At 36.0% G+C, this 18904-nt stretch overlaps 2 protein-coding genes across 3 annotated transcripts; one reads left to right on the top strand and one right to left on the bottom strand.

Moving 5' to 3' along the window:
* Positions 1 to 348: 348 nt before the first annotated feature.
* On the top strand, positions 349 to 4526 carry LOC107592807 (7,8-dihydro-8-oxoguanine triphosphatase-like). 2 transcript variants are annotated; one of them, XM_016282375.1, is made up of 4 exons: positions 349 to 543; positions 805 to 960; positions 3792 to 3937; positions 4039 to 4526. In XM_016282375.1, the coding sequence occupies exons 2-4, from the start codon at positions 809 to 811 to the stop codon at positions 4209 to 4211; spliced, it is 471 nt and encodes a 156-aa protein (XP_016137861.1). In that variant the 5' UTR covers positions 349 to 543; positions 805 to 808; the 3' UTR covers positions 4212 to 4526. The 2 variants fall into 2 exon arrangements, 1 of the variants encoding a protein (XP_016137861.1); XR_001610028.1 differs by lacking the exons at positions 3792 to 3937; positions 4039 to 4526 and adding an exon at positions 2623 to 2713.
* A 902-nt stretch (positions 4527 to 5428) lies between these two features.
* Positions 5429 to 17291, bottom strand: LOC107592787 (sorting nexin-8-like). The gene is made up of 13 exons (XM_016282355.1): positions 17199 to 17291; positions 16182 to 16309; positions 15861 to 15990; positions 14721 to 14911; positions 12470 to 12590; positions 12010 to 12146; positions 11732 to 11812; positions 11144 to 11304; positions 9963 to 10092; positions 9818 to 9886; positions 8938 to 9087; positions 6349 to 6498; positions 5429 to 6210 (listed from the first exon to the last, which is right to left on the bottom strand). The coding sequence occupies exons 1-13, from the start codon at positions 17218 to 17220 to the stop codon at positions 6121 to 6123; spliced, it is 1560 nt and encodes a 519-aa protein (XP_016137841.1). The 5' UTR covers positions 17221 to 17291; the 3' UTR covers positions 5429 to 6120.
* Positions 17292 to 18904: the final 1613 nt, after the last annotated feature.

Genomic DNA, 18904 nt, shown 5'->3' with positions numbered 1-18904 from the left:
TTCAATGACTCGTTCTTTTGAGTCGGATCTTTTCACTGATTTACATGAGGCGAAATGAGGAATAATAAATAACCTTTAGACATAAAACAAACATGTTATAAATACAGCGTACTTGAAATATGTTTACCGTTTGGCTAAAACATTTAGAAAAACTTTTAGCCGATTTATGTAACTGATTTTTTTTAGTTCGTTTAGTTCTGTTCGAAAGAACCGATTCACAGAAATGAGTCGCTTTTCCCATCGAGAACATTTCACTGTTGCACACGTACAACCAGCTCTGGTTGAGTTCATATATTTTCGCAGATCTGTAAACCATGTGTTGCATTTGGATAAATAACAAGCTGAATAATATGTCAATCAGTATTATGACTAAATTCACTGTTGTCAATATGAAGCCTCCATGTGATCATCTGACTGCGAGCAACACGCGGGAACAAGACCGATTCATTCATCTGAGACCCAAATATCTGCATATTGACGCATCTGATTTTTAAACGGAATATGTGATTACATTTTTCGTCTCTACTTATTACGTTGGACAAAGTAAGCTAATTATTTGGATAGAAGTAACTGTGATGTGAACAGTTTTATTTAAATGCATACAAGGATGCCACACTGTACTGATTTATATTAATCGTTGATTATCTGATCGATTATTATTTGTCGCTTGATGCTTATAGACTGTAAAGAAAAGTTAATTCTGTTTTGAATGCAGATAAAGTCAAAACATACTGTCAGTATAATGGAGATGAGCGTCAATTTAAAGGAAGTCCATTAAAGGCACTATATTTATGTAACTTATAGGGAGATGTTGACTAATAAACTGCTGACCCTGGTGCTGGTGGTGCAGCCCGGCCGGGTGTTGTTGGGCATGAAGAAAAGAGGCTTTGGAGCTGGCAAATGGAATGGGTTTGGAGGGAAAGTCCAGCCAGGAGAGACCATAGAGCAGGCGGCCAGACGGTGAGTCCGGGGTTGCCAGGTTTTCACAAGAAAACCCGCCCAGTCGCGGTTAAAAATCGAGTTCCGGGGGGTAAAATTCCCCCTTTTTTTTGGCGGGGTTCCTCTGCTAAAATTCGCGTTACAGAGGCTAAATATCATGTTATTGGAGTCGCTTCAAACCGCGGACATGAAAAACAACCCGGGCAACAGTGTTAAATTAGGCAAATTCCGCGGAAAAACCGCGGACTTGGCAACACTGGGTGAGTCTAGCCTAGCAGCCATTCACGCACGTGACATTTGAAACCGTACAGTTACTGTTGCCAACTTTTTTTTTTTAACCCCAAGGTGTTAATATCAGTTTTTTATTTAACGGTTTTAACAGTTAGTTTCAGTTAAAGTTTTTGTTAATATTTTGAATTAGATTTTTTCATTTTAAGGTTTAGTTGGTGATTTTGTTGAGTGTTTTTTGTCACGCTTTAATTTTTGTTTTTTGAATGGTTTCCATTTGAGTTAACAATAATAACCCTGGTTACTACATGGAGACCATTTCTGAAATGGGAAATGGGGACATTTCTAATTTAGTGGTAAAAATATAATTTAATTATTTATTTATTTTAATGAGCATATAATCTTCTTATAATTAATAGTTATTATCATGTTTGCACTGCAGGTGAAACTGACTCTAACTGTTTTTACTATAATTCACCAAAAATCATAGCAGCCATTGCATCAAAACAATATTATAACAAGTTTATGAATTTACAAAAAAACTAAAAATTTACAAACGTAACATAAATAAGAGAACATATGATGAATACAATTTTATATAACAGACATTGGTAACACTTTATAATAAGGTTCCATTAGTTAATGTTAGGTAATGTATTAACTAACATGAACAAGCAATGAAAAATACATTTATTACAGTATTTATTCATCTTTGTTAATGTTAGTTTATGAAAATACAGTCGTTCATTGTTAGTTCATGTTAATTCACAGTGCATTCACTAATGTTAACAAGCACAACCTTTGATTTTAATAATGCATTAGTTAATGTTGAAATTAACATGAACTAAGATTAATAAATGCTGTAGAAGTATTGTTCATGCTTAGTTCATGTTAACTAAAGTAGTTAACTAATGAACCTTATTGTAAAGTGTTACCCAGACATTTAGTTGTGCTCTTGGAGGTTATGTTTTTTGCAGTGTCTTTACGGGGTGTTTTGAAAATGCTGTAAAACACTTCCAGGGACAAGAAAATTGGACGTTTGGCCAACTTTTGGTTAATGTCATTGTCTTACAGTTCCGATACTGAATCATAGCAATTGTTTTCAGGTGTAAAAGCATTAAGAATTATCTTTCTGGTGCCAAGAGTAGAGATTTATGAATATGAATGTATATATGTATGAATTTAATATGTATATTAGATTTTTTTTTTCTTACACAAATGTAAATTACCATGTTTTATGTTTAACTTTTAAAAAAGCTATATTCTTCCACTATCTCTTCACTTTATTGAAGCTAGAGATGAAAGTTAAACAATTTGAACCTTGTAATGCTGAGAATGTTTTATATTATTTACTTGTCTGTCGAACTTAACAATGGTGCCAGCATTTGGCCATGTTCAATCTGCCCTGCTTTTATTGGTTTTCCAGCTAAAATAAAATGCCATTTTATGTGACAGGGAGCTGCTAGAGGAAAGTGGCCTTACCGTTGACACCCTCCACAAGATTGGAAATATCAAATTTGAGTTTATTGGGGAAACAGAACTGCTGGATGTCCAAAGTTTATGAATTTACAAAAAAACTAAAAATTTACAAACGTAACATAAATAAGAGAACATATGATGAATACAATTTTATATAACAGACATTGGTAACACTTTATAATAAGGTTCCATTAGTTAATGTTAGGTAATGTATTAACTAACATGAACAAGCAATGAAAAATACATTTATTACAGTATTTATTCATCTTTGTTAATGTTAGTTTATGAAAATACAGTCGTTCATTGTTAGTTCATGTTAATTCACAGTGCATTCACTAATGTTAACAAGCACAACCTTTGATTTTAATAATGCATTAGTTAATGTTGAAATTAACATGAACTAAGATTAATAAATCAGCCAGGAGAGACCATAGAGCAGGCGGCCAGACGGTGAGTCCGGGGTTGCCAGGTTTTCACAAGAAAACCCGCCCAGTCGCGGTTAAAAATCGAGTTCCGGGGGGTAAAATTCCCCCACTAAGATTAATAAATGCTGTAGAAGTATTGTTCATGCTTAGTTCATGTTAACTAAAGTAGTTAACTAATGAACCTTATTGTAAAGTGTTACCCAGACATTTAGTTGTGCTCTTGGAGGTTATGTTTTTTGCAGTGTCTTTACGGGGTGTTTTGAAAATGCTGTAAAACACTTCCAGGGACAAGAAAATTGGACGTTTGGCCAACTTTTGGTTAATGTCATTGTCTTACAGTTCCGATACTGAATCATAGCAATTGTTTTCAGGTGTAAAAGCATTAAGAATTATCTTTCTGGTGCCAAGAGTAGAGATTTATGAATATGAATGTATATATGTATGAATTTAATATGTATATTAGATTTTTTTTTTCTTACACAAATGTAAATTACCATGTTTTATGTTTAACTTTTAAAAAAGCTATATTCTTCCACTATCTCTTCACTTTATTGAAGCTAGAGATGAAAGTTAAACAATTTGAACCTTGTAATGCTGAGAATGTTTTATATTATTTACTTGTCTGTCGAACTTAACAATGGTGCCAGCATTTGGCCATGTTCAATCTGCCCTGCTTTTATTGGTTTTCCAGCTAAAATAAAATGCCATTTTATGTGACAGGGAGCTGCTAGAGGAAAGTGGCCTTACCGTTGACACCCTCCACAAGATTGGAAATATCAAATTTGAGTTTATTGGGGAAACAGAACTGCTGGATGTCCACATTTTTAGAGCTGACACCTATAAAGGAGAGCCAACCGAATCAGACGGTAATACAGCGCCACATCACTTAATGATCCAGTTTGTGAGACACATACTGAGACAGAAGGTCTAATAACATGCGACTGAAGAGGTTTGTTTTCTCTTTCAGAGATGAGGCCACAGTGGTTTGACACAGATAAAATACCTTTCAGCCAGATGTGGGCAGATGACGTCATGTGGTTCCCATTGATGCTTCAGAAAAAGAAGTTCTTGGGATATTTTAAATTCCACGGTCACGAAGTGATAGTGGAGCATAAACTGGAGGAAGTGGAGGATGTGTGATTGGGGTTTGAATACCACTGATGAACATTGCCACTGTATCAGTGGAAATTATCCAACTGCGTGGTTTTGTGGAGATGGCCATACTATGTGAAATCATGAGATATCAAATGCTGTATTTTAATGTAATATACAGCATTTTGTTTTGTTTTTTGCATGAGAAAATGGCATTATCTGTTTGATGTTCCATTTATCTTTGGTTCAATTCACACATGTATCTTCTGTATGCTGATGTTTTGTTTTTACCTGTTTCTTTGTTAATCATTCCTACAACAGTTCTTTTCTTTTTTTTTTACACCAAAAATCATACCTTTCCTACTAAGTTCTTTCATCTTCAACTACCTGTCATCTACTAAATAAAATGTAGTTGTAATAAAAGTGCAGAATAAAGTGAAGTATCTATCTATCTGTCTGTCTGTCTATCCTGACTAAATGTCACAGCCAGGTAAAATCTAATTCTCAAACCATTTGCCCTCTATGCCAGCAGGTGGCAGAATTGAATATGTATTGGGAGTACAACAACAGTTTCTATTTCTTTAATGCTTTACTTAGTCCAAACATAAAATCAAACATTCGAATAAGACAAATGATAATAAGCTCTGCTAAACGGTTTTACAGAATGTTAAACAATTAAGACAAAAATATGATAAAACATCAACCAGCAGCAATGTGTCATCTATACAATATGGTAAATTGGCAGTAAAAGTTATTTTTTTCATATATACATATTTCGAAGTATAGTTCACATGATAGCTTAATAGCAGTCTAAGAATTTCAGAACTTCATGATTTATTTAATGAAAACAGGTCTTTGGCACACAGAGCAGCTAATAATAACTAATTGTATCATGCTCATTGTATTTATTGATTAAGACTCTGGATCCGGGCTTAGCTACAGAACTGTCAGAAAACTCGTTTGAAAGTGTTCACTTGTATACACTACTGTTCAAAAGTTTGAATACCTCACGGTAATGCTCAGCAAGGATGCAAGTATATGCTGATTTCCTGCTCAAAAAACAGTTCTTGTCAGTGTTGAAAACAGCTGTGCTGATTAATATTTTTGTGGAAACCATGATGCATTTTTTTTCAGGATTCTTTGATGAACAGGAAGTACAAAAGAACAGCATTTATTTGAAATAGAAATCTTTCGTAACACTAATGTCTTCACTGTGACTTTTGCTAAATTTTTCATGCTGAATAAAAGTATGAATTTCTTTCAAAAAATAAAATCTTACTAACTCCAGACTTTTGAATGGTAGTGTGAATATTACTTACAAATAAAGATGAAATGTGAAAACAAAACAACGCTGCAAGAAGTACAAGTCTGAAGATTCGAAAATAGACGGCATACAATCAGACTGACAGAAAAAACGAATCTGTCAGTTGAAACCATGAACAAGGAAGAATAAGATACCTTTGCATCAAATAACAATTTTTGCATATTTCCCATGTTTGCTAAGTGTATTCAACTGACCACTGCTCTTGCTCACTGGCTATTAGCTTCTCAGTTCATTTCTTTATATTGCACTAAAATAGTAAATATAGGTCATCTTTCATGTGTTTACACTTATTTTACAATGTAAAAATGTCTTTTTCAGATTAGCTTGTGTTTTAAAACAACAACATCAGCTTTGCATACGTGTAGATTAAACATTAATACAGTGTTGTAGCATCTTGTTGCATTTCCTAAAATTATTCTCAACAACATTAGCCGTTTATTTTAGGTGTCAGTTTGTTCAAACTGTAGGAATTTAAGGGCCCTTTTCACCTCCGACAGACAGATTTTAAGAACTGCCACATAACACATTTACACAGAAGCAGTTCCCCATAACTCTTTGCAAGAAAGAATACTGACAGTCTGTAGTTCCTGCTATTCAAAACAGACTGGAGATCATGAAAGCACAGAAGGGAGGCTATTTTGGGCTGAGAGGCGGAGACTGTCCGTTACCGTCCCCAAAAAGACTTTTAAGCTTGGAATGAAGATCTTGCCACACCTCACCCATCTAGATCAGAGCAACATAAGACGCAACAACAAATATTAGAAGGCTTTGTTAGGATCAAAGTAATAAAACTAACTTTGGCACACATTAAAATGAATAGCGTTAACACAGAGATACTAGATAAGCTTATGGTAAGCTTACCTCTTTATGTCCCTGCACCTGCGAGTCTACAAATGCCCCCAGGATGTGAGACGTAATGGGCAGGTATGTAAATATGAGCTGGCTCTCCTGGTGCAGGCAGAACAGGGAGAAGTAGTTGCGCAGCTCCATGGCCTGAATGGCGTTTTCTTGCTGTCGTGAGTAAGAGATCAGAGTGAGGTCACAGTGCGGTCACGTCTTCCCACCCTAACCTCCTTCATCATCATTATCATTACACGATGAGCCACCCAGCAGTTAAAAACCACTGGATCATGACATGCTATTTGAAGGTTAGACAGATATTGTGTGTGCCTCACATGATTTGGCATTGCATCAATATCAATCAAGCATGTTTCTCTTGTTCTCCACCTGGCTGGGGCCTTTATGATTTTTTTTTTCTAACAAAATGCAATTGATAAATCAAATTCTTAGATGATAAAAAAAAATGAATGTACAAAATGGCTGCTCAAATGATCAATTAAGTGCTTATATGCAAGTTTGGTCAGTAAACAACAAAACCAAAGTAAATTTTATAGACATAAAATGAAATGAGTTGCTGGGAATTACTTGGTGGGTTATAAAATATTCTCAGTGCTAGTGATACAATGAAAGTACATTAGCGCACAAGTGTTATTAACTCCTATTTCAGTAATATTTTTCAATGTTTTTGAAAGAAGTCTCTTATGCTCACCTAGGTTGTATCAAAACTGTAGTAAAACAGTAATATTGTAAAATATTATAACAATTTAAAATAACATCTATGTTAAATGTAATTTATTCCTGTGATGGCAAAGCTGAATTTTCAGCAGTCGTTACGCCAGTCTTCGGTGTCACATGAAAAATCGTTTGTAACATTATCAGTCTTTACTGTCACTTTTGATCAATTTACTTCATCCTTGCTGAATAAAAGTGTCAATAAATAAATAAAAATCTTACTCAGTCCAAATTTTTGAATGGTAGTGTATTACCATTAAAATCCAATTCTGTTAAATACTTAATTAAAGGGTTAGTTTACCCCAAAATGAACATTCTGTCATTAATTACTCACCCTCATGTCGTTTCAAACCCGTAAGACCTCCGTTCATCTTCGGAACACAATTTAAGATATTTTTGATGAAATGTGAGAGCTCTCAGATCCTGCAGAGACAGCAACGCAACTGTAATGTTCCCAAGTCCAGAAACGTAGCAAGGACATTGGTAAAACAGTCCATGTGACATCAGTGGCTCAACTTCAGTTTTTTTGCGAAGCTACGAGAATACTTTGAGTGCAAAGAAAACAAAAATAACAATTTATTTAACAATTCTTCTCCCCCGAGTTACGTCTTCCACCATTTTGGAGAGTACCCAAGAGCGTAAGCGACGTAATCAGCCACAGCGCTGTTTACGTTCGGAGGAGAAAGTGCGCACATGAACGTAATCGGCGTAGTTTATGCTTAGGGGAAAGCGTGCGTATGTGTTGTGATACTCTAAAATGGCAGAAGACGTAACTCGGGGGAGAAGAATTGTTAAATAAATTGTTATTTTTGTTTTCTTTGCGCTCAAAAAGTATTCTCGTAGCTTCGCAAAACTGAAGTTGAGCCACTGATGTCACATGGACTGTTTTACCGATGTCCTTGCTACTTTTCTGGACTTGGGAACATTACAGTTGCGTTGCTGTCTATGCAGGGTCTGAGAGCTCTCACATTTCATCAAAAATATCTTAATTTGTGTTCCGAAGATGAATGGAGGTCTTACGAGATTAGAACAACATGAGGGTGAGTAATTAATGACAGAATGTTCATTTTTGGGTGAACCATCCCTTTAATATGTTATGTTAACATTTTAATTTTGACATCTATTAAAAAAAAATGTACAATGTGTTTTTACAATTTTACAATGTTTTTTTTCTCTCAAACTCAAATCTTTCACAAACCTTCTTTGCAGCCTCTCTAGACCCCAGTTTAAAACCCCATGGCCTAAACAAGATAAAAAAAAAGAGGCCTTCTACTATCTCTCTAAAGAGGCAAAGATCTTAGTTTAGATGCCTGCGACATCCCCAGAGATTTTGAGGATGCAAATCTTGCTCAAGGGCTTTGGTTTCAAGCCCTTCAGATCAATTTCACCTACTAAATTAAAAGTATGTATCAGCGCCCTTCATGCTACTGGCCCCCACATTTCCCCTCTGAATGCTGCAGCTCCTTTTAGTGTGTGTGTGTGTGTGTGTGTGTGAGAGGGCTGACCTGGACGATGCGGGACTCCAGCTGTTCGACAGAAACCTGTTCTTTAGGCTTCACCGTGGCACTCAGCATTTGTCTTTTCATGACACCATACTCAGTTTAAAACCCCATGGCCTAAACAAGATAAAAAAAGAGGCCTTCTACTATCTCTCTAAAGAGGCAAAGATCTTAGTTTAGATGCCTGCGACATCCCCAGAGAGATTTTGAGGATGCAAATCTTGCTCAAGGGCTTTGGTTTCAAGCCCTTCAGATCAATTTCACCTACTAAATTAAAAGTATGTATCAGCGCCCTTCAAGCTACTGGCCCCCACATTTCCCCTCTGAATGCTGCAGCTCCTTTTAGTGTGTGTGTGTGTGTGTGTGTGAGAGGGCTGACCTGGACGATGCGGGACTCCAGCTGTTCGACAGAAACCTGTTCTTTAGGCTTCACCGTGGCACTCAGCATTTGTCTTTTCATGACACCATACTTCTGCAGCGCTCGATGGTGCTCATGCAAGACCCCTTTCTCATGCCGTTCACACAAGTCCTGTATGACACCCACACATACACACTCATAAAAAAATCGTCTGTGCCATGGCTTAGTTGTAACTTATATGTACATTGAGCTTTGGTGCTCATGTGGGTAACACAGGTTTGAATTCAGCTTGCAACACATGCCAATTCTGTTACTCCTCTGTCTCCCCTTTATTTCCTGTTCTCTCTCCACGAAAAAAAGCAAAAGGCAAATCAGCTTATTACAGCTAGATAAACAGTGGATGAAAACAGCTCAATTACAACTCGTTTGCTATATTCGAAGACTTCTGAAAAATTCAGAAAAAAATACCAGTCAAATGTTTGTAATAATATAATTTTGAATGTTTTTCAAATAAGTATCTCACGGTAATGCTTTTCAAAGAAGTCTCTTATGCTCACCAAGGCTGTATTTATTTGATCAAAAATACAATAAAAACAGTAATACTGTGAAATATTATTGCGATTTAAAATAACTGCTTTCTTAATTTATTCCTGTGATGTTAAAACTGAATTTTCAGCATAATTACTCCAGTCTTCAGTGTCACATGATTCTTCAGAAATCATTCTAATAGGCTGATTTGATGCTCTAGAAACATTTACTATTAACAATAACAGTTCTTTTGACTGGTAGAGTATTTACTGTATAATATTTTAACCACCCTCAAAGTCATATTTCAGTTTATTGCCTCTAAATGGACAAAACATAATGATGTAGCTAATTGTTAAAGCACGTCAATACTCACCCTGTATGACTGCAGCAAGTCCAAGAACAGATTTAGTTTTTCCACCACATCATCCTCCTCTCTTCTGCCCTGTATTAAAGAAAAATTTAATTCCTCTGTAGCAGCACGCAGCCAGTTCACATGGTATGTGTGGGCGGCACAGTACCTGTTGGGCAGCTTTTTCAGACAGAAGTGAGAACTCAACAGAAAGCCCTTTGACAGAGCGTCTGAGTGCAGCCCAAGGACTCTTGCAGGATGCCAGGATAGGCACAGGTGACTCATCTGATCCCAAAGAGCTGGAGCGGAGAGAGAACAAAGCTGAAATCTATGGCAGGTAGCCATAAACATCTGACAATCAGGCTCTCTCAAACCACTGAAAAAATCTGGTATGCCCACCTACTCAAACAGTTAATGTTACTGTACTGTACCATTGTGCATAAGAAATAACATACAGTCAAACAGTCACCATCAAAAAATAAACCCCCACAGGTTGATTTGTAGACTTGTATCACTTTGAAGGTTGTATGCATTTATTTATTTTGCTGTAAGGGGTGATAGGTGTAGTTAAGAAAAAATAGAAGTAGTATAAAATAAATAAGTATATGTATAAATAAATAATGTGATTAATATAATTATTTAAATCATCAACACTGCTGGTGGGTAGACAAAATTATGTGTAAAAAAGTTTTTTAAAAAAAAGTATAAAATAAATACATGATTTTAATCACATTATTTATTTGTATAACAGTGGTTGGCACATAAGCATAATATTTTTTATAGATAAACATCTACAGCTGCCTTTATATTTTAAACATTATGAAATTTTTCCCCATATAGTTATAATTCAGTTTATTTCCTAAATGGACAAAAACATATAGAAAAAACATCTCAGCTGTGTAATTATTTATTTATGCATCTAACAGTACTGGTGGGTAGGAAATAATGGTCAGCCAATAACTGTTTTTATAAATAAAATATAGAATTTTATAAATAAAAATGTACAGCTGCCTTTATGTTTTGAACGTTCTCTCCCCCCCACCCGTCTTTCTATATGTCTAAGACAGTGGTTCTCAACATTTTTTAAATTATAGAAATTAAGAGTGTACATAGATTAAAATAAGTAACTACTGACATAATTGTCATTAAAAAGTCAAGAGGTTTAGGGGTCAATTAAATTAAGAAATAACTTGATTTAGTTGTTTAAAGGCTTGCTTTGACTTATTTTAAAACATTTGAGGCCCCCTTGGAAGTTTGCCCTTGGAGGTGGACCTCAGACCCATGGTTAAGAACCACTGGTTTAAGAGATACCGCAGAGATTCAGAAACAGCACTCAGGATGATGTGGTACCTGAGCTCCTTCCCAAACATCAGCAGATCTGTGGCATTCTCCTTAGAGCGCTCGGCCATCCTCTCTGCCCTGTCCCGTAATTTCTGAAAACTGTTATGGATATTTCTGATGAGCTCTCTGCTAGATGAAAATTGACTTTGGACATCCACTGGGAGGTAATCCTGCAGGAGAAATCACAATACAGACAAGCAATATTAATTATTAAATGTGACCCTGGACCACAAAACCAGTCATAAGGGTAAAAGTTGAAATTGTGATTTATACATAGCTGAATAAATAAGCTTTCCACTGATGTATGGTTTACTAGGATAGGACAATATTTGGCTGAGATACAACTATTTGAAAATCTGGAAATGCAAAAAACTCTAAATACTGAGAAAATCGCCTTTAAAGTTGTCCAAAATTAGTTTTGATATATTTACGGTAGGAAATTTACAAAATATCTTCATGGAACATGGTCTTTACTTAATATCCTAATGATTTTTGGCATAAAAATGCTGCACAAATATTCCAATAAAAGAGAATATTATAACATTTGAACATAAACATACATTTTAACATGTAAAGTAAAATAAAACTGAATCAAACCTTGGCCTGCGTTGCATATTTGCATGTCATGAACTCATCACCCAGTTTTTTGCAAGCATCTCTAAGCTTAGTTTGGACATCCTGTGGGACATAAATATGGAAATCTGGAGGTCACATGAATGTCTAGGAAGAATATATAAAAAATATATATATTTTCTCAAGCCAGAACTGGCATATCAAAGGTACGTTTAAATGCATTTTTCTTCCAGTATAAAATATAAAAAAATAATCCTGTTTATCTAGAAATTCAAGTACACGGTTAGCAAAAAAATCCACACCGAGCCACTGAAGGTGAGGAATGTTTTCACAAGCTCATCCTCAGAAAAGACAGGGTGACGTGCCACCAGATTCAGAAACCTGCTCAGAGCTCGTCTCCGCCCTTCAATGAACTCTCGCTCTGTCATGGAGGTCAGGACTGCAGCGGGGCCAAAGAACAGAGAAAAGATTAAACATTTCCAGGAACAACAAAACATAGTCCTTCCATTAATAAAACACAGCAAGGAACTTTCTGGTACTCAGTTACTATGGAAGTACATATTGCTGAAGTCTGCAGAAAAACAGAACAAGTTTACTTTTTTTTATTTTGGCAGAGCTGCAATTGTTAGTCTGGTGCATTCCCAGAAAGTATTGAATGTCACAGCACAGTCTAAGTGAGAAATGCACAAGACTATAATCTACAGGTTTGATTACAAACCTTTCACAGGCTGAGATTTTACAATGAATAAATCAACGCCTTACCTCCTTTCAGCACCCTTTTGGGAGGAAGCGCCGGCACAACTCTGTAAGCATATCTCTGAAGCAGAAGCTCATGGAAGATGTCAAAATCATTGTATCGCCGATAGACTGATACTGTAAAACGCTGCAAAAGGGCACATAGTAAATAAACCATCAGTGATATGTTTAAATATTACAACTGTAACTGTTGCAATGACTCAGTAGCAACTCAACTGAATGTCTTTTTGTACAATTTAGCACTGAAGAGACAATACTTTTTTATGATTATCTTTTATATAAAAAAATAGATATTATTACTTTTAAATTTTTTTTTTTTTCCCTGAGGTCTTTTTATAATAATATTTGTTGTGCCCCTCATCATTTTATAACACCGTCTTTGCAAAGTCAAGCTATTTTATCTCAACCAATCAAGGAAATCGATTCCTCAGAACATATTTTGAGCTGTCCACGTGTGATTGGATCACCTGAAACAGACACTAAAGCTAAAGTGGGCCATTTTTTCAGCTTAATATGGTGAGAAGTCTTTTTTGTTTGTGCATCATGGCCAGCCTGACACAGCAACAATGACTCAACTAATGGTTTAGTGTATAGAGTTGGAACTATTTTTTTTCTGACCAATAACAGAAAAACTGTAAACTTGTAAACTGGGTCTTTTTTTTGAAGAACAGTTTACTCAAAAATGAAAATTTGCTGAAAATGTACTCACCCTCGGGCCATCCAAGATGTAGTTGAGTTTGTTTCTTCATCTCAACGGATTTGGAGAAATTTAGCATTACATCACTTCCTCAGCAATGGATCCTCTACAGCAGTGATGGGCAAACTTGGCCCTTCCAGGCCACTTTCCTGCAGAGATTTGATCCAACCCCGATAAAACTCACCTGCCTGTAGCCTTCTACACTCTTAAAAATAAAGGTGCTTCACGATGCCATAGAAGAACCTTTTTGTCTAAATAGTTCTATAAAGAACCTTTAACATCTGAAGAACCTTTCTGTTTCACAAAAGGTTCTTTGTGGCAAAAGAGGGTTCTTCAGATTATAAAAAGGTAAGCAAGAGATGGTTCTTTAAAGAACCTTTGACTGAATGGTTCTTTGTGGAACCAAAAATGGTTCTTCTATGGCATCGCCTGAAGAACCTTTTGAAGCACCTTTATTTTTAAGAGTGTAGTAGTCTTGAAGACAATGATTAGCTGGTTCAGGTGTGTTTGATTAGGGTTGGACTGGAGCTAAACTCTGAAGAAAAGTGGCCTGGAAGGGCCAAGTTTGCCCACCCCTGCTCTACAGTGAATGGGTGCCGTCAGAATTAGAGTGCAAACAGCTGATAAAAACATCACAATAAGCCACACGACTCCAGTCCTTCAATTAATGTCTTGTCAAGTGAAAAGCTGCATGTTTGTAAGAAACAAATCTTTCATTAAGGTGTTCAACTTTAAATCACTTCTAGCCAAAATACCAGTCCATAATCCATAATAACGCTTCCTCCAATGAAAAAGTCCATCCTCTGTTATTTCACATCAAAAATCCACCAATATGTTTGTTAAGAACTGTTTTGGGCTGTTTTCGCTTGTAAACAGTGCTTGATCTGTGCATATTTCTCTCCTGATTCAGACAAGATGAGTTTGTCACTGGAATAAGCAACATATTGAAGCAACGGTTTGAAGTTAAAAATGCCTTGATGGATTACTTGTCAAGTCAAGTCAAGTCAACTTTGTACAATACTGACTGTGTCAAAGCAGCTTTACAGTGTCAAACAGGAAAATAGTTTGTCAATAATACAAGAAGACAATAACAAAGAGTCATTTATCAGCTAAAGTCAGTTCATTCATGATTCAGTGATGTCATCATAATCCAGTTCAGCTCTCTTCCGATAGTGTCTGTGCAATCAGTCAAGCGTCCCCAACTAAGCAAGCCAAAGGCGACAGTGGCAAGCAACCAAAACTCCATCGGTCACAGAAATGGAGAAAAAACCTTGGGAGGAACCAGGCTCAGTCGGGGGGCCAGTTCTCCTCTGGCCAGACAAAACCAGCATGGCGTGGTTTGTGGATTATTGTGATGTCTTTATCTTATTCTGACGGTACCCATTCACTGCAGACTGCAGAGGATCCATTGGTGAGCAAGTGATGTAATGCTACATTTCTCCAAATATGTTCTGTGAAGAAACAAGCTCATCTACATCTTAGATAACTTGATGGTGGGTAAATTATTAGCACATTTTTACTTTTGGGATGAACTTTAATACTGCCTCCTAAGTCACTCACCTCACTGGTGACCTGATACTCCACGTGTTTAAGAAACAGTCCCTTCTTCTCGGGAATGAGCTCAACTTTGATGTTGTCCTTCTTTAACAGCTCTGCCAGAGTCAAAGACAAGTTCAAAGGACTCTCCTGAACCGACTGCATCTTCAGAGTCTGAAGCTCTTTTGGCTCTCCCAGCTGAGGCTTCGGGAACTCTTTAAAAAACATGGTGTATAACAGGGTCTGTACTGTATTTAAAGAGGTGTGATAGCCAGATGTAACTGACAATACATTACACGTGAGTGATCACAGTATCATACTTAATCATTTTACATAATATAAAGAAGAAGATTGCTTTCTTTCTATCTCTGTTCCATGAGAGTCTTGTGACAGCACATAAATAACACAGTATTACAGAAAGGTCACAAGGAATGACAAAGAATGAAAGAAAAACAATAAACAATGTTGAGCTGTGCGGCACACAGTGGTTTTTTTCTGTGAATTTCTGTGGTTTGTGTGTCAAATTTAGAATGGAAAATCTGGAAAATGGGAAAAACTGCTTGACTCAGCAAAAAGCAGCAGCAGATTCAACCCAGGATCTTTGCTTTTGTTTGGTGGAATGCAAAAAAAAAAAAAATGTATTGGTCATTCCACAGAGAGATATGCATTTGGCATGCAGTTGACAGGAAACTTGGTCTTGCTTAGAGGAGAAAACAGGAAATCTCACTATTAAAGTGCACAGTCAACTGTCATACTGGCAACACCTGAAATAACACAAGAGGCCTGTTGAATAGAAACTTTAACTCTTCAGAGCTCTTATATAAATCATATGTGATGATAAAAAAACACTCAAACACCATCGCACAACCAGCCCAGAACAATTGTAGACCTGAGGAATGTAAATAATACATACATACTGTATAAAACAGGAACAGAACTACTTAAGATTCAAAGATTTCCCTTAGAAATGTTGAAAAAAAGTGTGCAAATCACTGCAAACAGATGGTGACGCTGAAATGCAGCTTGAATGTAATTCAGTTGGGACAGCATGTAAGAGGCAATATAATATCACATGGCATCTTGAATAAAAGACCGTTTTTTATGGGGACTTAACTGGGGTTACTTTACTACAGTCAGCTGAGGAATAGATATGCTTATGCTTACCTTGTATGAAATTCTCTAGCAGTTTGGGACTTGGTGGTTTTCCTTGTTGAGCAAGGGCAATGAGAGCCAAGCCTTTATACAGCGAGACTTTACTCAGGAATCCATCACCATTGTTTACATGTTCGGCTATCTAAAACGTAGATGAGTTGCATTTCAGCCTGTGCAGAATAAGCCATGGTTCCACAAGAAAACCCAAACCATAACATTTCCATTTCCAACCATAAATAATGTCATTAAACAGCACATGGGATGTAATTTAGCTAACTATCAGCTACAGTCTTTCTAGCCAATAATGACATGTAATCCTAGTGCAAGTCTCACCTGGTTTTGAACAGAAGTGGAGAGAGATGTTCTGCTGAGAACTCTCTGGAATACACCGATAGGCACTCTTTCATCAGTTCTGGAGCAGATGGCTTGATGTACTTCACGATAGTATGAAGGGACAGATCCTACAGTCAAAAGACCGGATGTTAAGAGCTTTATGTTGACATACCAAATTAATTGACTTGGAAGAGGTGACTGGGAACATTTTAATTGTGTTACTGTATTGCATAGCGAACACAATGAAATAATCTTTTCTTTTTCTATTGAAGAGTTCAGTACGTTCTCAAGACGTTCGACACAGTGTATGTCTGATACAAATGGAAACACAACAGAACTAAATAAAAGCAACATTAAATCCGAACAAATGCCATTGAATTCAAGTTTTTGAGGGGCTTGTTTTTTTTATTTTATAGATTCAACATACATTTCAAGAGCAGTTTGGAAGTGAATAAAACTGGCTTTTGAGTTCTTATTCGAATCCAGTGGCGTCAGGACGAAATATAATCGCAGAGAAAATTATTTGATTGGTTTAAATCAGACTTTCGCACCAGTTGACAGTCTTTATAATCAATAATCAATGTGATAAACCATTCGGCTTTAACGCCTTCACAAATCGATCAAATATTGTCAAACAAAGATTTAAAATCGCCAGGCTATAGCATTATATGGACATATCAGTTTTAAATGAGCAACTATCTGAGTTGTCAGTCTGGAAAACTTGAATTAACCGGTAATGCATAGTTACTAAACAAGTGAAACCAGTGAAACAACAAATAAAAGCAAACATTTATGCAAGACAACAACGTAAAGTGCTTAACTCGCGTTAAAGTGACTCTCTCGGTTTTTTAAAACACCATCAGAGACATTTTAGAAGTCAAGAAAACTAATTCGCAGACAACTGCCAGTACAAAATTTAAATAAATAAATCCATATTTAAAATAAAACCACCCAGCAAAACATCATCTGCAACTGTGCGATATTTCGCTTTGAATGGCTGTAATTTGTATTCCTTACCTTCATTGATGTCCGCTGCCATAGTTCAGATGTCATGTGAGTGCGATGGCACCTCCATGTGATTTCCTGCAGAAAAGATCAGGAATGTCCCTCTCCTTAAAGTTGTAGTGATGTGGAAACACATGGTACGGTATGTGACAGAGCGGGTGGGTGGAGCCTCAGGTTTAACAGGCTCTGTCTGTGAGGTATGGTTAGAATGTCCTGTCTTTTTCAATAGACATTCAAATATTTCTTTAACTTAATTCAAGTGTAATTTGTTAAGAAGAAGGTAATTCACTCAGAGATGTGATCTGTTACAAAGCTAATATAGCCTACAAGAAAACAGCCACACTAACCTCACGAGCTATATTGTTGTATATATTCCGATAAATAAAGCAGAAACAAAATGAGTAAATAGACATTACTATTGTCTACATTTTAACCTTGTGTATCAGTTTATTGCTTATGATATGTTTTTGCTCACTATAGTACCTAATTAATAATTAGTAACTAATAATTAACCTAATTAAGAGATTAATATGCATCTGAAGAAGGAAAATGTTATGCCATTGCATTGTGAAGGTCAATGCAACCTCTGATTGCTTACCACTGTTCGTCTTTTAGTCAAAATACTTTTCTGTTGAAGTCAAAACAACACATCCTGGACTAAATCCAATTTAACTTTAGGGAATTGAAAATAATAGCCATGAAGCCAAATATTTCTAACTTAATTCAAGTGTAATTTGTTAAGAAGAAGGTAATTCACTCAGAGATGTGATCTGTTACAAAGCTAATATAGCCTACAAGAAAACAGCCACACTAACCTCACGAGCTATATTGTTGTATATATTCCAATAAATAAAGCAGAAACAAAATGAGTAAATAGACATTACTATTGTCTACATTTTGACCTTGTGTATCAGTTTATTGCTTATGATATGTTTTTGCTCACTATAGTACCTAATTAATAATTAGTAACTAATAATTAACCTAATTAAGAGATTAATATGCATCTGAAGAAGGAAAATGTTATGCCATTGCATTGTGAAGGTCAATGCAACCTCTGATTGCTTTCCACTGTTCGTCTTTTAGTCAAAATACTTTTCTGTTGAAGTCAAAACAACACATCCTGGACTAAATCCAATTTAACTTTAGGGAATTGAAAATAATAGCCATGAAGAGTGCATTAGTTATAAAGTATTGAGATGAAATTGTATGAAGTACATTTTTTCTCTGACCGAGAAAGGTTTTGAATGTTTGAACACAACTAAATCAGTGACCACATGATAAAATGGTTTTGATAAAGCTAAGGTCACATTAAAAGGTAATTTGTGAATAAATTAGGAGTCATGAGAAATCTTCACATCTTGATGAATCATTCCTTGAGACCAAATACTTTTTATTCCTATTTACATTGCATCAACATTTCCAGTAAGGTGTGAACTGCTCAGCATATTGTTGAATAATTATCATATTATTATACTAGCTCTGCAAAGCTTAAATGCCAAAGATCAAAATGACTTGCACATCTTTCACTCTTAAAAATAAAGGTGCTTCACGATGCCATGGAAGAACCTTTTTGTCTAAATGGTTCCATAAAGAACCTTTAACATCTGAAGAACCTTTCTGTTTCACAAAAGGTTCTTTGTGGCGAAAGAAGGTTCTTCAGATTATAAAAAGGTAAGAAAGAGATGGTTCTTTAAAGAACCTTTGACTGAATGGTTCTT

This window comes from Sinocyclocheilus grahami, unplaced genomic scaffold, assembly GCF_001515645.1.
Source record: "Sinocyclocheilus grahami isolate Dianchi unplaced genomic scaffold, SAMN03320097.WGS_v1.1 scaffold9.1, whole genome shotgun sequence".
Lineage (NCBI taxonomy): Eukaryota > Metazoa > Chordata > Actinopteri > Cypriniformes > Cyprinidae > Sinocyclocheilus > Sinocyclocheilus grahami.
Note: the sequence above shows the minus strand (reverse complement) of the source record. Positions and strands in the feature narration are given on the sequence as shown.

Bases quoted from the DNA above. Each gene is read 5' to 3' on its own strand.
- LOC107592787 (XM_016282355.1), bottom strand. From the start codon at position 17,220: ATGGCAGCGGACATCAATGAAG. The intron at 15,991-16,181 runs GTGAGACTTGCA...TCTACGTTTTAG, and splicing joins CCACTTCTGTTCAAAACCAG to ATAGCCGAACATGTAAACAA. The intron at 11,813-12,009 runs GTGTGGATTTTT...TATGTCCCACAG, and splicing joins TCCTCACCTTCAGTGGCTCG to GATGTCCAAACTAAGCTTAG.
- LOC107592807 (XM_016282375.1), top strand. From the start codon at position 809: ATGTTGACTAATAAACTGCTGACCCTGGTGCTGGTGGTGCAGCCCGGC. The intron at 961-3,791 runs GTGAGTCCGGGG...TTTATGTGACAG, and splicing joins ATAGAGCAGGCGGCCAGACG to GGAGCTGCTAGAGGAAAGTG. The intron at 3,938-4,038 runs GTAATACAGCGC...TTTCTCTTTCAG, and splicing joins AGAGCCAACCGAATCAGACG to AGATGAGGCCACAGTGGTTT.